Raw genomic sequence first — 17,084 nt, forward strand, 5'->3', positions numbered from 1 at the left:
TACTTTTTTTTTTGAAGGGGGATAAAAAAAAAAAACATTTTATTTTATACTTTTTTGAGTCAGGATGATAAAACAATAAACATGCTAAATGACACTTTTTTTAAAAAAAAAAACAAAAAAAAATCATAGTATGAAATAAACCTGAGAAAATGTAACAAAAGAACACTTTTTTTAATTCATTCTTGCCCATTTTTGTCTATGAATACACAGTCAAGGCCAAGTGTTGGCACCCTTGAAATTGTTCCAGAAAATGAAGTATTTCTCCCAGAAAATGATTGCAATTGCACATGTTTTGTTATATACGTGTTTATTTCCTTTCTGTGTATTGGAACAACATAAAAACATAGAAAAAAAGGCAAATTGGTCATAATTTCACACAAAACCCCAAAAATGGGCCGGACAAAATTGTTGGCACCTTTCCAAAATTGTGGGTAAACATCTTTGTTTCAATCATTAGCTCGTTCAAACTCACTTGTGGCAAGTAACAGGTGTGGGTAATATGGAAATCACACTTGAAACCAGATAAAAAGAGGAGAAGTTGATTAAATCTTTGCATTGTGTGTCGGCATGTGCCACACTAATCATGGAGAACAGAAAGAGGAGAAGAGAACTGTCTGAGGACTTGAGAACCAAAACCCCAAAAATGGGCTGAACAAAATTGTTGGCAACCTCAACTTAATATTTGGATGCACACTCTTTGGAATAAATAACTGCAATCAATCACTTCCTATAGCCATCAATAAGCTTCTTCCTCCTCTCAGCTGGGATCTTGGACTCTTACAATCTGCTCCAGGTCTCTCATATTTGAAGGAGTCTTCTCCCAACAGCAATTTTAAGATCTCTCCACAGGTGACAATGGGATTTAGATCCGGACTCATTGCTGCCACTTCAGAACTCTCCATTGCTTTGTTTCCATCCATTTCTGGGGGCTTCTTGAAGTATGTTTGGGGTCATTGTCCTGCTGGAAGACCCATGACCTAGGACACAAACCCAGCTTTCTGACAGAGCCCTACATTGCCACCCAAAATCCTTTGGTAATCTTCAGATTTCATGATGCCTTGCATACAGTCAAGGCACCCAGTGTCAGAGGCAGCAAAACAACCCTAAAACATCTTTGAACCTCCACCATATTTTACTGTAGGTAATGTGTTCATTTCTTTGTAGGCCTCATTCCATTTTTGGTAAACAGTAGAATGATGTACTTTACCAAAAAGGTCTATCCTGGTCTCATCTGTCCACAAGAGGCTTTCCCAGAAGGATTTTGGCTTACTCACGTGCATTTTGGCAACTGCAGTCTAGCTTTTTTACATCTCTGTGTCAGCAGTGGAGTCCTGCTGGGTCTCCTGCCATAGCGTTTCATTTAATTCCAATGTCGACAGATAGCTCGCATTGACACTGATGCACCCTGAGCCTGCAGGACAGCTTGAATTTCTTTGAAGCTTGATTGGGGCTGCTTATCCACTATCTGGACTATCTCGCATTGCATCCTTACATCAATTTTTCTATGCCATTCACGTCCAGGGAGTTGTACAGTGCCATGGGTTGTAAACTTCTTGATTATGTTGAGCACCGTGGACAAAGAACATCAAGATCTCTGGAGATGGACTTGTAATCTTGAGATTGTTGATATTGTTCAACAATTTTGGCTCTCAAGTCCTCAGACAGTTCTCTTCTCCTCTTTCTGTTCTCCATGCTTAGTGTGGCACACACAGACACACAATTCAAAGACTTGATCAACTTCTCCCCTTTTTATCTGGTTTCAGGTGTGATTTCCATATTGCCCACACCTGTTACTTGCCACAAGTGTGTTTGAACGAGCCGACAATTTTGTCCAGCCCATTTTTGGGGTTTTGTGTGAAATGATGTCCAATTTGCCTTTTTTCTCAGTTTTTTCATGTTGTTCCAATACACACAAAGGAAATAAACCTGTGTATTTGCGGTAATTGTCTGGGAGAAATGCTTAATTTTCTGGAACAATTTCAAGGGTGCCAACACTTTTCGCCATGACTATGTCCAGCGCGATGCACTGTATAAATGTGACATAGCCTAAGTTATCTGACTATTACATGAACTCTCCGAACCACCCCCCTCCACCCTGCCCAGTTATTTTGACAATCTATAACCTAAATGATTCCCCACCCTCGTTCATTTCCATCCATTCCTACACAATAAAGCAATAAATATGTACCTGGAAAGTAGAAGAGGAGATTGAACCTGCTGACACCACGTTCCTTGTAACGGCTTTGAAGTGTTTATTCTCATCAACAATATAAATGACTCTCTTAACCACAGGAGAAGGCTCGTCGGAGGAATTTGGATGAGCAGGATGGTCCCTCTGATGCTGCAGGATCCAGGACAATAACTCTCTGTTACAGACAGGTTCACATTTCACATTCGGTACGCTCTACTGACATGAGTACGGGGAAGATCCACTGTGTGTGATAGCAAATCACAAATAACTTTTGCAAGGTGCAAATCAATTGATCTTAAGGGTTTTGGATAATTTCATAAATTTTCTGTTCGTGGCCACCACTAGAGGGAGCTGCATGCATACAACTTATTCATTGACTATGCAATAAGCTCTTGAGCTCCCTCTAGAGTTGACCCTAGGCAGCTGTAACGCAATGTTTTTGTAAAGCCATACATCAATCATCATAACTGATGCTATAGATGTATTGTTCAGGTTGACAATGCCAAATATGTGTATATTAATGATTTTGGGGTTGGTTATAATTATTATTAAAGTTTATTTTAAAAAGTGTCTAAGTTTTTACTTATTTCTTGAAAGCATTAATTTTTTTTTTAACTAAACCTATTGTCAGTACATCTCCTGCTTCTCTGCACTTGGATCACTTTTTATACCCTGCGTCCTCATGGAGTTAAGTCTATGGCAATGCCTCAACCTTTCACTTACCGTTGCCCTCATCAGTCTTCATCTGGACAGACGTGTAACCGCTGCGGCCAATCACTTGCCGCAATGGGGGTCGAAACATCACTGCTACAGCCAGTGATTGGCTGAAACTGTCACATGTTGGTCCTGATGGAACAGAAAGTGTAGAGACTGATGGAGGACCTAAGAAGCATCTGGAGAGCAGCAGAATAAATATTAATTCATCATTTTACACTATTCTGAGCTTTTTTTTTTATTTATAACATTAGGTGGGTGCACAATATTGGAATATATTTGTTCTTTTTAAAATTAGGTGGTGTAAAATATTGGAATATTTCTTCTACTTTTTAACATTAGGTGGGTGCACAATATTGTTTTTTTTACACTAGGTGGGTGCACAATATTGGAATTTTTTTTTATTTATAGCATTAGGTGGGTGCACAATATTGTTTTTTTTACATTAGGTGGGTGCACAATATTTGATTTTTTTATTATTTATAGCATTAGGTGGGTGCACAATATTGTTTTTTTTACATTAGGTGGGTGCACAATATTGGAATTTTTTTTTATTTATAGCATTAGGTGGGTGCACAATATTGTTTTTTTACATTAGGTGGGTGCACAATATTTGATTTTTTTATTATTTATAGAATTAGGTGGGTGCACAATATTGTTTTTTTGACATTAGGTTGATGCACAATATTGGAATTTTTTTTTATTTATAGCATTAGGTGGGTGCACAATATTGATTTTTTTACATTAGGTGGGTGCACAATATTTGATTTTTTTATTATTTATAGCATTAGGTGGGTGCACAATATTGTTTTTTTGACATTAGGTTGATGCACAATATTGGAATTTTTTTTTATTTATAGCATTAGGTGGGTGCACAATATTGTTTTTTTGACATTAGGTTGATGCACAATATTGGAATTTTTTTTCATTTTTAACATTAGGTGGGTGGACAATATTGGATTTTTTTATTTTTATAGCATTAGGAGGGTGCGCAATATTGAATTTTTTATTTTTAACATTAGGTGGGTGCACAATATTGGAATATTTTTTTTAATTTTTATAGCATTAGGAGGGTGCACAATATTGAAGTAGATTTTTTCTTTTTAACATTAGGTGATCTAAAATATTGGAATATGCTTTTTTATTTATAACATTTGGTGGGTGCACAATATTAGAATATTTTTTGTTTATTTATAACATTAGGTGGGTACACAATATTGGATCACATAAGTGTATACATACATGTATTTTTTATTTTTTTTGCGTATGGGTATTGCATGTCTAAAGCAATTTTTTTTGCCTGGTTTTCCTCTTGAATCCGGTCCCCGCTACATGGAATCCCGGTGTGAATCTGGCTGATATATCATCAACTAGATCACTGAGTTGTATATGTATTTTTTTTTTCAATAGCAATTCACAGTGATGTATGGACGAGTAAATCTGACGGGTGAAAAGTCCGGGATTTATTAGAAAGTATTGATCTCAGCCATTGTCACTTATGTGTGGTGCACGGTGAGATTTCACATTTTATGGTTTGCAGATGGAGGAGACTGTGATTGTGGCAGCAGCAGATATGATGCAAGTCATCAATTGTCCAGAGCCACATAGCAGACTTAATAGGATAAAGACACCCTCGGGAGCATAATTTGTATATTATATATAAATGTATATTTATTTTATTTATTTTTTTCCTTCTTTCTTACGTAAATGTTTGTAGTTCTGGCTAAAAGAAATTAAAAAAGAAAACATTTTTTTGCAATTGGGTTCCATTAAAAACTTGCCATCATTTGCCTTGTAGCTGCAGAATGAGCTGAGAATCTGCAAGTGAGCTCGCTCTGATGGGTTAAGTTGACTCTTGTCTTTCTTCTTCCGAGCTTCTCTCAGCCATTTTTTGACCACATGAAAGTTGAGCTGAGCTTATAAGCAGAGAGGAGCTCAGGAGAAACAAAATAAGAGTCACAAACTAACCTGTGAGGTCGGGCTCACTGATGGATTCTATGTTAACCCATTCTGCAGCAAAAATGTATTAATGAAACTCAATTGCAAAAATTTATTTTAGCTAAAAATATATTTAAATAAAAAAAAAACACCACCACACTGTAGCGTTTCGCCGCAGATCTGACACTTACCATACGTCAGCAATAATACCTCTGATGGGTCTGTGCAGTCTTGCAGTATCCAGGATCATCAATCTCGGACATTAGGGCTTCGTCTTGTCTAGGATCAGGTCCGTCCTGCAGTAAATGCGGCTGAAGAGCTTACAGTTTAGCCGTTCCGTTCTCCTGTGGTTCTTGCATTAGACAGGTCGGGACAATGAGCAAATTATATACCTATAGCACACAGAAGCCGTACTGTATCTCGGTACTAATAAGACTCAATTGTACTGTGAAAGGTGTTGTGTAACCGGCCACACTCACGGGTATAAAGGAAGCAAAGATTCACCAACTCCTGCCAACGAATCAGCGAATCAGTAATTTCTTAAAAGCTGCTTGGTGTCATCCAACAATACCATCACTACCACTGGCACGTGTGCTGCCATCACCCAGCCTTTCTCCTATTATGAAAGGTTATTCTCTCATTGTGTAATCCCTTCCCTTCTGGCAATTTTTCATTTTTGACAATTTATTTTTCCCTACTCTTTTTCCATGAGCCGAGCTATAGCTTTTTTTAAAAAAACATTTTTTTATTTTTTTTCTTTAGGTCCCCCTAGGAGACTTGAACCTGTGATTTTTTTAGGTCCCCCTAGGGGACTTGAACCTGTGATTTTTTAGTTCCCCCTGGGGGACTTGAACCTGTGATTTAGGTCCCCCTAGAGGACTTGATCCTGTGATTTTTTTTTACATCCCCCTAGGGGACTTGATCCTGTGATTCTTTAGGTCCCTCTAGGGGACTTGATCCTGTGATTTTTTTAGGTCCCTCTAGGGGACTTGATCCTGTGATTTTTTTAGGTCCCTCTAGGGGACTTGATCCTGTGATTCTTTAGGTCCCTCTAGGGGACTTGATCCTGTGATTTTTTTAGGTCCCTCTAGGGGACTTGATCCTGTGATTCTTTAGGTCCCTCTAGGGGACTTGATCCTGTGATTTTTTTAGGTCCCTCTAGGGGACTTGATCCTGTGATTTTTTTAGGTCCCTCTAGGGGACTTGATCCTGTGATTTTTTAAGGTCCCTATAGGGGACTTGAAGCTGTGATTGTTTTTAGGTCCCCCTAAGGAACTTGAACCTACAACTGATGATTTCCTAGGAAGCCCAGTCCTGGCTTAGACTTTATACGGGTACCAAAACGGTGTCAACAGGGGCTTCAGTAGGCCATCGGCACCACTGCGATCATCGTCAGGTCAGAAGCTGGCCAATGGGTGCTGGAACAATTGCGCTGATCCATTTAAATGAAGCCATTAGAGATGGTCATTGAATTTGTTAAACAGCATCAATTGGAGCGAGCTCTGATCGCTGTAGTTAGAGGCCGGTGTTGGTGTACAACACAGCTCCTGACCCGACTCCAGACACCAGCAGAGGACACAGGATGACTCACCTGCACGTCCTATGAAGGGTGAAATTTAACTGGCAACAAACTTTTTAAAAAGTTTTGAAAAGTTGTTTAGTAGTTTACATTGATAATCTCTGGGTCCGGAGACCCCCCAGCAATCGCTCAAAAGGAAGAGGCAGAAGTGCTCGGCCTATCAGAGGGGTGTTAGGACCCAGACTGTGCGGTGTTTTTTTTTTTTTTTTTTTGTAACAATAGGGCCCTATGGTGCTTTTCTATGCATCAAGACTAGGACCACTGTCAGATGTATACCTCATGGGCATATACTCCTGACAATAGCCATAAGGGCTATATACACATAGCCATACTGAGGCTTCCTATTAGATCCCAGACTGCGACCGCTGCACCAGCAAGGACAGGATGAGCATCAGCGTTAAATAAAGCTTTTTAATTTAGCAAAAATACTTGAAATACTACTAAATATATTCATTGTGCAAATGGAAGAAAAAATAAGCATCAAGTGATTTTCTGAAGGTCTGAACAAGGGTCTAATGGGATAGTTCTGTCTTATAGGCCCATAATTCCGGCCACCTCAGAGGGGGAATACCCCTTTAAGCTTCATACATATATAGACTTATATAGCATTAGGTTATAATATCCCGCAGAAAGAGGCGCTGAATGAATACAGATTGTGTAAAGTGCTGCAGAAGAAGCCGTGCCCTATAAATAATATCCTTATGACACTTCGTAGCCTTATCCTGTACAGTAATTTTGTGATTCTTCGTGGTTTATTCTAACACTTTGGCTTTAAAACTGTCCCTTGTGCTCCCTATTACGCTCAGTTCTCTTTTTATTAAAGAAGCAGTTTGTGCTCCGGAGCTGCACTTCTTCCTATTGTAAAAATAGAGTACAGGGAGTTTGCAACCGTAGACCGCCATCTTGGAAGCCCTGGATTTGGTCACCTAGTCAAAAGATTTCTAATAAGAAAAAAACGTTATAAAAAAAATATATAAATAAAAATTATAGAAAATACTAAATGCCATTAAGGCGGTGTTTCTTAATTCTGTTGTTCAGATCAGTCTGAAATTAAAGGGTTTGTCTTTTATTTTATTTTTTTACTTAAATGCATGTATCTGGGGTTAAAAATCATTTTTGTAATTGGGTTTCATTACAAATTTTGCAGCGTTTGGCTTTTACACCCTTTTTGTTTCCCGACAAGTCTGCGGTCACAAATCAGTGGAGAGGCGCACACAGAAAGGTGGATAAAAGAGTTATAAACTCCCAATGAAGCACCGCGAGCTCACTGATGGATTCTTACTTAACTCATTCTGCAGCTAGCAGTAGATAGTGCAACACAGAAGCTGCAGAAAGAACTTAGATGTAGTCTGTGGTCATAAATCAGCTGAGAAGAGCTCAGAGAAAGGCGGAAAAAAAAGAGTTATAAACTCCCAGTGATGCACAGCGATCTCGCTGATGGATTCTTACTTAACTCCTAGATAGGGCAACACAGGGGTTGTAGAAAGCAAAACTGTTAATGAAACCCAATTTCAAAAATTATTCTACATGCATTTAAGTAAGAAAAATAAAAATTGGACAACCTCTCGACACACCGGACACCAGCGGCACCTGATGGACCCCATTGACCCTAATGGGGTCAATGTCAGGTTTCCGTCGTGGTGTTCGGTATTTTTGGCTGGATCTGGGATGGAGCAGCTACTGTAAGAATAGAAGACTTGCAGGTGGTCAGTAAGGCTTTGATTCTCTCCGATCGGCCGACCACTTCATCGGGTCGTCGGCATGCGATGAGGAGTTCACGTCGCAGTAACTGAAGCTGAATCCGATGATGGGGTCGCTGCCTCCTCCGTTTTTCAGGGCGCCGCCGCAGTGTAGCAGCGCTCGCAGTTCTTTCTTATCATTGGCCGTTGACTCCCAGACGACTTCCAGCTGTTCTTCAACTTGTCTGAAAAAAATAAAAATAAAAATAAATAATAAATATAATATAAATATATTTATTTATTTGTTTCGGAAAGCAAAAATTACAATCTCAGGCTTTTACATGCGGCCTCGGAAAATCATTTTCCTTCCCGGTCTTGGGATGAGCGTGAAAACCACAAGACGCTTGCGAATGGTCAAGTTGCTGGATCTTCTCTGCTTCTTGGAAAGCTGGGTGGAAAGCAATATGGAGACCCAATCTGGCTCCCAATGGGGTTTTTCGCAGCTTTATCAGACAGGTGTCCTTCAGGAGCTCAGGAAATACCCGCATGGTAAGCACCCTGCTGTCTACACACTGATAAGAATTGGTGAAGACAGATAAATGTCACGACAGGGACTAAATGTAGCGGGCCCTAATACCTACGGGACCCACGGTCCTCAGAGTGCCATAAATCGCTGGTGCACGGACGTCCCGCCATCGCCATGTAGGGTGGTATTATAGGGTGCAGTCACCGGCACCAGGGCGGACGCAGGACGTCACAGCATAACCACAAAGAGCTGCACCGGCACAGATCTTCCCCCCCGCAGCTCTCCAGCTGTTGTAAAACTACAAATCCCAGCATGCCAGGACAGCGACAGTGCTACGGAGTGTAGACTTCTGCCAATAGTTATGGCGGGGAGCATAAGCTTCAAATGCTGGGAGTTGTAGTATCACAGTCTAGTGTATAGATATGGCATGGAGTGTGGGTGCTGGGAGTTGTAGTATTGCACTAGTCTATAAGCATGTCATGGAGTAGGGGTTAGAGATGCTGGGAGCAGTAGTCCCACGGTCTCAGCTATAGATGTGGAATGGTGAATGGGTTAGAGATGCTGGGAGTTGTAGCATCGCATTAGTGTATAACTATGGCGTAGATTGCAGGTTGCTGAGAGTTGTAGTATCAGAGTGTAGTCTACAGATATTGCAGGGTGAAAGGGTAAGTGATGATGGGAGTTATAATATCACAATCTAGCCTATAGATATGTGATGCAGTGTGGCTTAGAGATGATGGGAATTGTAGTATCAGTTTAGGCTATAGTTATGTCATGGATTGTAGGTTAGAGATACTGGGAGTTGTATTATCAGAGTGTAATCTATAGCTATGGATTGGGGATGCTGGGAGTCGTAGTACCACGATCCCGTCTATATCTGGATGTTACTCCTTATCGCTGTGTTTTCTCCACACTCAGGATCTGACACTTCCCTGTGCTCTCGACACTCTCCCGGGGGTCTGATGGACGGGGGTCCGGCTGTCTCTGTGTGAGTGATTAATGATCCGCGCTCAGTCGCTCACACTCGCTGTCGTCTGGCGGATGACGAGGGACACAATGGAAGAGAACGCAGTGTACTTGTGCTATTCTGTCAGGACGGGCGGCGGCGCAGTAATTTTCTTGCTTTCTTCAGTCTGATGGCGGCTTCCTGTGCTCTGGGCAATTACCGGATTACTTCTACACTGAGTGCTCACAATCGGCAGTGGCGGCATTGTGGGGAGATTATGTAACGTGTCCTTATAGCTCTGCTCAGTGTGCACCGCTGTCTGCGCTAAACCGTGCAGCGCGCCGGGCGTGACGCTGAGCCGAAGTGGCAGATCCCCCATCTCACAATCATTCTCGATAAGTCAGCGGATCCTGGAGGATCTTCACAGTCCAGGGGGCTTCAGGGCAGTGGAGTCCGTAGAGACCTAGACAGGCAAAGGCGAGCACGCGGTGGGGTATTCTACAGGGAGGACGGCCCCACCACCACGCTGCAATAAGCGGTGCAGGATCAGCGGCCGCTGCTCATCTCATGACTGCTAATAAAATGCACAAATGGTGCATATATTAGTGCAGCACAGTGCATATAGCATTAGTGCGGTATTATGTGTTTAGTATTTAGACAGGAGTGTGCATATATTACTGCTGCAGGGTGTATATAGTATTGGTATGGTTTTATATGTTTAGCATTTGGGTGGTAGTGTGCATATATTAGTGAAGTACGGTGCATACAGTATTAGTGCGGTAGTATGTGTTTAGTATTTGGGCGGTAGTATGTGTATGTTATTACAGCAGGGTGCATACAGTAGTAGTACGGTAGTATATGTTTAGTATTTGGGCGGTAGTATGTGTATGTTATTACAGCAGGGTGCATACAGTAGTAGTACGGTAGTATATGTTTAGTATTTGGGCGGTAGTATGTGTATGTTATTACAGCAGGGTACATACAGTAGTAGTACGGTAGTATATGTTTAGTATTTGGGCGGTAGTATGTGTATGTTATTACTGTTATGATCTGCAACAAGTACTAAGGAAAGATAGGGGAAAGCTGTCCCTACAGTAAGACTAAGCTGAATCGCCACGATGTAGCGGGCTGCCTGTTCCTTGTGAACAGACCCGCCTTAGTCCTCGGCTAGTCTGAACGAAGACCTATAGCATAAAGGGAGGGGTCCCTAAAAGAACTAAGGACTGGGACAAAAAATGGGACACCTCCTAAACAGAGAAGTTGTTGCAGAACACAAAAAGAAAAACAGAAAAAAGGTACTAGAGGTCCCAGAAGGACCAAGTGAACTGACAAAGAAAGGCACCGAAGCACCAGGCTAGAGAAACAGTCAAACACTGAAGTCCAGCACAGCCACAAGGGCGGAGCTGGGATATATAGGCAGATGGTCACGTGACCGCAAAACACAAGATGGAAAAAACCAAACAGGAAGGTTCTAACAATTACAGCAGGGTGCATACAGTAGTAGTGCGGCAGTATATGTTTAGCATTTGGGCGGTAGTATGTGTATGTTAATTACAGCAGGGTGCATACAGTAGTAGTGCGGTAGTATATGTTTAGTATTTGGGCGATAGTATGTGTATGTTAATTACCGCAGGGTGCATATTGTAGCAGTGCAGTAATATATGTTTAATATTTGGGCGGTAGTATGTGTATGTTATTACAGCAGGGTGCATACAGTATTAGCGCGGTAGTATATGTTTAGTATTTGGGCGGTAGTATGTGTATGTTATTACAGTAGGGTGCATACAGTAGTAGTGCGGTAGTATAGGTTTAGTATTTGGGCGGTAGTATGTGTATGTTATTACAGAAGGGTGCATACAGTAGTAGTGCGGTAGTATAGGTTTAGTATTTGGGCGGTAGTATGTGTATGTTATTACAGAAGGGTGCATACAGTATTAGTGCCGTAGTATTTGTTTAACATTTGGACGGTAGTATGTGTATGTTAATTACAGCAGGGTGCATATAGTAGCAGTGCAGTAATATATGTTTAGTATTTGGGCAGTAGTATGTGTATGTTATTACACCAGGGTGCATACAGTAGTAGTGAGGTAGTATATGTTTAGTATTTGGGCGGTAGTATGTGTATGTTATTACAGCAGGGTGCATACAGTATTAGTGCTGTAGTATGTGTATGTTATTACAGCAGGGTGCATACAGTATTAGTGCGGTAGTATATGTTTAGTATTTGGGCAGTAGTATGTGTATGTTATTACAGCAGGGAGCATACAGTATTAGTGCGGTAGTATATGTTTAGTATTTGGGCGGTAGTAGGTGTATGTTATTACAGCAGGGTGCATACAGTAGTAGTGCGGTAGTATGTGTATGTTATTACAGCAGGGTGCATACAGTATTAGTGCGGTAGTATATGTTTAGTATTTGGGCGGTAGTATGTGTATGTTATTACAGCAGGGAGCATACAGTATTAGTGCGGTAGTATATGTTTAGTATTTGGGCGGTAGTATGTGTATGTTATTACAGCAGGGTCCATACAGTAGTAGTGCGGTAGTATATGTTTAATATGGGAGTAGAAGTGTGAATATATTATTACCGCAGGGTGCATATTGTTATAGGTTTAGCACTGATGTAGATTGTGCAGATATTTGGGCCATATATGCTGTATATTTGCAGTATCAGCACAGCACATGCCGTATTTGCCCTGAACATTGGCGGTGTTTGCTCCACTCTGCAAGGAAGGAATATAAAGTAGTAAGAAAGCATCAGAAATGTGCATTATTAAGACGTCCATGCAGGAGGCCGCAGCGGTCCGCAGGCGTAAGCGCTGGATACGTGGGGTCTGAATCAGCCTGTGCCGGCCATTATCAGGGACTCGGGATTGGCTGGCGAGATATGTCATCATGTTGACTTTGCCGGCGTTGATGGATTGCTCTTATCTGAATCCGCAATACTTTCTTTCTCCAGGCTCTACAGCCTCTCAGAGATAATAGGAAATGATGTACATAATTTAGTTCCAGGGAGACAGGGAAAACACACAAATTCATGGGCAATCATGGGCAGATTGCCTCCATTCTCACAGAAATCACAAAAGTAAAGCCAGATGTTTATGGCGTCTGATAAGGACTGAATATATGATGACTGTATGAATGTGGCTCTTCGGGCCTTGGAGGGGCTCAGAGGTGAGAAAATACAAGGTTTATTCAAGAATGATGAAAAGAAGAGGCTTTCTGTGTAAGTATGGTGCAGGTCCGGTGAGGTGTAGGGGGAAGTGGGGTGTGCGGCTGCAGGTAGGCCCAGACCCTGCACCAGTCCCGGCTCTACAATAGTCCAGTAAGATCACCAGGAAAGGCCTCGGAGCACTACTCCTTCCAGGCGTTGTGGCACCGACTCCAAGCAGCTCCAGAAAACCAAGTAATGATGGTGCGGAGCGCCTTTAAATATGCTCTGCCCGATCACAGAGAGAACTGTGTAGCTGCTCTTTGGGCTCATCTCTATGAGAAAAAAGGAAGGTGAACAGTCACCTATCAGTCTCCTGTTACAGCGCAGGGGTGAGTAACTATTGAATCCCCAATATGTAGCATTAACCCTTCCACTGCCCTCCATGGAGGAGCTTAAAATGTACAACTTGACTGCCTAAGACTACCCGGGATTGTTATATTACCTCTTCTCTGCCCTAGATCTCCAAGGATCCTTACCTTAGTTCTTCTCTGGCCTAGACCTCCAAGGATCCATTCCTTACATTACCTCTTCTCTTCCCTATACCTCCAAGGATCCTTATGTTACCTCTTCTCTGCCCTAGTCCACAAGGGATCCTTACGTTACCTCTTCTCTGCCCTAGTCCACAAGGGATCCTTACATTACCTCTTCTCTGCCCTAGACCTCCAATGATCCTTACATTATCTCTTCTGTTCTCTAGACCTCCAAGGATCCTTACATTAGCTTTTCTCTTCCCTAGACCTCCAAGGATCCCTATGGTACTTCTTCTCTTCCCTAGACCTCTAAGGATCCTTACATTACTTCTCTGCCCTAGACCACCAGGAAATCTTACATTATCTCTTCCCTAGACCTCCAAGGAGCCTTATGTTACCTCTTCTCTGCCCTAGACCTCCAAGGATCCTTACATTATCTCTTTTTCCCCCCTAGACCTCCAAGGATCCCTACATTACCTCTTCTCTGCCCTAGACATCCAATGATCCTTATGTTACTTGTTCTTTGCATTAGCCCACCAAGGATACTGACATAAATCCATTAACTGCCCTTGACCTCCAAGGATCCCTACATTACCTCTTGGCTGCCCTAGACTTCCAGGGATCCCTACACTACCTTTTCTCTGCCCTAGACCTCCAAGGATCTTTACATTATCTCTTCTCTGCCTTGGACATCAAAGGATCCTTATGTTACTTCTTCTCTGTCCTAGCCCACCAGGGATCCTGACATAAATCCATTAACTGCCCTTGCCCTCCAAGGATCCATACATTACCTCTTCTCTGCCCTTGACCTCCAAGGATCCTTATGTTCCTTCTTCTCTGCCCTAGCCCAACAGGGATCCTGACATAAACCCATTAACTACCCTAGACCACCAGAAATATTAACAATAACCCTTTTGCTACCCTAAAACAGAAGCTATATTAATATTAACACTTTCACTGGCCTAGTTTAGCAGGAATGATTGAGGTAACCAAACTCACTAGCCTTGGTCACCAGGGCTACAGAAATTAACCATTCTCTGCTCTAGACCACCCAGGGTGCAGACAAACACCATCGCGGCATGTGATCTGGATGCTACCCTGTAAATCTGATTGCTTTATAAATCAAATGCTGCCTGATAATATTTTTTGTAAGCAGGTCTGTATTTTCTGGCTTGGCAGGAGCAGAACCCAGATCCCTAATAGGCTCGCTGACTAGCTATGAAGGCGTAGTGTGAACACGGCCTCTGCTCATACAGAGATAGAGGGAACGTAGCTCTAATGCCAGAGGCAGGAATACTGAGATGTATTCAATACCCTGTATTAATGGACGTAGAATTGACCTTTGTATGGCAGAACTGGATAATCGCATGGTATCAGGTTCCCAGCAGCCTCATTACTTCCGCTCGTCTCGGTGAAGAATCACAGTTTAATAAACTCTTCTCCTTTTGAAGGGGAGGGAGCGAGGAGCAATGATCACACTCTTCACATATGTACTGGCACATAAGAAGCAATGGCCTCCCACCCATCGTGTATGTGCGGCTCCAGCACCTGAGCCTCCTCCCACCATCTAGTTTACATAAAATTATCTAACTATTAAAGAAACTAAATAAATGAATGAAGTGTGATTTTGCAAATAGTCCTAACTTAGTCCGGTTTACGGTCCCAAAATCGGACCGCTATGTCCAGACCGGCCACGAGGTCTCCCGAGTAGTGATGTCCAGACCGTCCGCGAGGTCTCCCGACAAGTGATGTCCAGACCGTCCGCGAGGTCTCCCGACAAGTGATGTCCAGGCCGGCCGCGAGGTCACCCGACAAGTGATGTCCAGACAGGCCGCGAGGTCACCCGACAAGTGATGTCCAGACCGGCCGCGAGGTCACCCGACAAGTGATGTCCAGACCGGCCGCGAGGTCACCCGACAAGTGATGTCCAGACCGGCCGCGAGGTCACCCGACAAGTGATGTCCAGACCGGCCGCGAGGTCACCCGACAAGTGATGTCCAGACAGGCCGCGAGGTCACCCGACAAGTGATGTCCAGACAGGCAGCGAGGTCACCCGACAAGTGATGTCCAGACCGGCCGCGAGGTCACCCGACAAGTGATGTCCAGACCGGCCGCGAGGTCTCCCGACAAGTGATGTCCAGACCGGCCGCGAGGTCTCCCGACAAGTGATGTCCAGACCGGCCGCGAGGTCTCCCGACAAGTGATGTCCAGACCGGCCGCGAGGTCTCCCGACAAGTGATGTCCAGACCGGCCGCGAGGTCTCCCGACAAGTGATGTCCAGACCGGCCGCGAGGTCTCCCGACAAGTGATGTCCAGACAGGCAGCGAGGTCACCCGACAAGTGATGTCCAGGCCGGCCGCGAGGTCACCCGACAAGTGATGTCCAGGCCGGCCGCGAGGTCACCCGACAAGTGATGTCCAGGCCGGCCGCGAGGTCACCCGACAAGTGATGTCCAGGCCGGCCGCGAGGTCACCCGACAAGTGATGTCCAGGCCGGCCGCGAGGTCACCCGACAAGTGATGTCCAGACCGGCCGCGAGGTCTCCCGACAAGTGATGTCCAGACAGGCCGCGAGGTCTCCCGACAAGTGATGTCCAGACCGGCCGCGAGGTCTCCCGACAAGTGATGTCCAGGCCGGCCGCGAGGTCACCCGACAAGTGATGTCCAGGCCGGCCGCGAGGTCACCCGACAAGTGATGTCCAGGCCGGCCGCGAGGTCTCCCGACAAGTGATGTCCAGACAGGCAGCTAGGTCACCCGACAAGTGATGTCCAGACAGGCCGCGAGGTCACCCGACAAGTGATGTCCAGACAGGCAGCGAGGTCACCCGACAAGTGATGTCCAGACAGGCAGCGAGGTCACCCGACAAGTGATGTCCAGACAGGCCGCGAGGTCACCCGACAAGTGATGTCCAGACAGGCCGCGAGGTCACCCGACAAGTGATGTCCAGACAGGCAGCGAGGTCACCCGACAAGTGATGTCCAGACCGGCCGCGAGGTCACCCGACAAGTGATGTCCAGACCGGCCGCGAGGTCTCCCGACAAGTGATGTCCAGACCGGCCGCGAGGTCTCCCGACAAGTGATGTCCAGACCAGCCGCGAGGTCTCCCGACAAGTGATGTCCAGACCGGCCGCGAGGTCTCCCGACAAGTGATGTCCAGACCGGCCGCGAGGTCTCCCGACAAGTGATGTCCAGACAGGCAGCGAGGTCACCCGACAAGTGATGTCCAGGCCGGCCGCGAGGTCACCCGACAAGTGATGTCCAGGCCGGCCGCGAGGTCACCCGACAAGTGATGTCCAGGCCGGCCGCGAGGTCACCCGACAAGTGATGTCCAGGCCGGCCGCGAGGTCACCCGACAAGTGATGTCCAGGCCGGCCGCGAGGTCACCCGACAAGTGATGTCCAGGCCGGCCGCGAGGTCTCCCGACAAGTGATGTCCAGACAGGCCGCGAGGTCTCCCGACAAGTGATGTCCAGACCGGCCGCGAGGTCTCCCGACAAGTGAAGTCCAGGCCGGCCGCGAGGTCACCCGACAAGTGATGTCCAGGCCGGCCGCGAGGTCACCCGACAAGTGATGTCCAGGCCGGCCGCGAGGTCTCCCGACAAGTGATGTCCAGGCCGGCCGCGAGGTCTCCCGACAAGTGATGTCCAGACAGGCAGCTAGGTCACCCGACAAGTGATGTCCAGACAGGCCGCGAGGTCACCCGACAAGTGATGTCCAGACAGGCAGCGAGGTCACCCGACAAGTGATGTCCAGACAGGCAGCGAGGTCACCCGACAAGTGATGTCCAGACCGGCCACGAGGTCACCCGACAAGTGATGTCCAGACCGGCC

General features: G+C 44.9%; 2 protein-coding genes across 5 annotated transcripts in view; both read right to left on the reverse strand.

Annotated features, from left to right (window-relative positions):
* Window positions 1-2,325, reverse strand: part of SLC7A9 (solute carrier family 7 member 9) — a 37,312-nt gene extending 34,987 nt beyond the window's left edge. The window contains exon 1 of one of the 2 annotated variants that reach the window (XM_073659752.1): window positions 2,189-2,325. The gene's annotated coding sequence lies outside the window, so the exon portion shown is untranslated. The remainder of the gene's footprint in view (window positions 1-2,188) is intronic. The other variant, XM_073659751.1, reaches the window with a different exon arrangement.
* A 5,488-nt stretch (window positions 2,326-7,813) lies between these two features.
* Window positions 7,814-17,084, reverse strand: part of CEP89 (centrosomal protein 89) — a 67,771-nt gene continuing 58,500 nt past the window's right edge. For 2 of the 3 annotated variants that reach the window (XM_073659753.1, XM_073659754.1), the window contains one exon: window positions 7,814-8,346. In XM_073659753.1, coding sequence (XP_073515854.1) covers window positions 8,130-8,346 — 217 coding nt within the window. In that variant the 3' untranslated portion in view covers window positions 7,814-8,129. The remainder of the gene's footprint in view (window positions 8,347-17,084) is intronic. The other variant, XM_073659756.1, reaches the window with a different exon arrangement.

Source organism: Phyllobates terribilis, unplaced genomic scaffold (genome assembly GCF_046119375.1).
Source record: "Phyllobates terribilis strain yellow unplaced genomic scaffold, ASM4611937v1 Scaffold_14__1_contigs__length_39327217, whole genome shotgun sequence".
NCBI lineage: Eukaryota > Metazoa > Chordata > Amphibia > Anura > Dendrobatidae > Phyllobates > Phyllobates terribilis.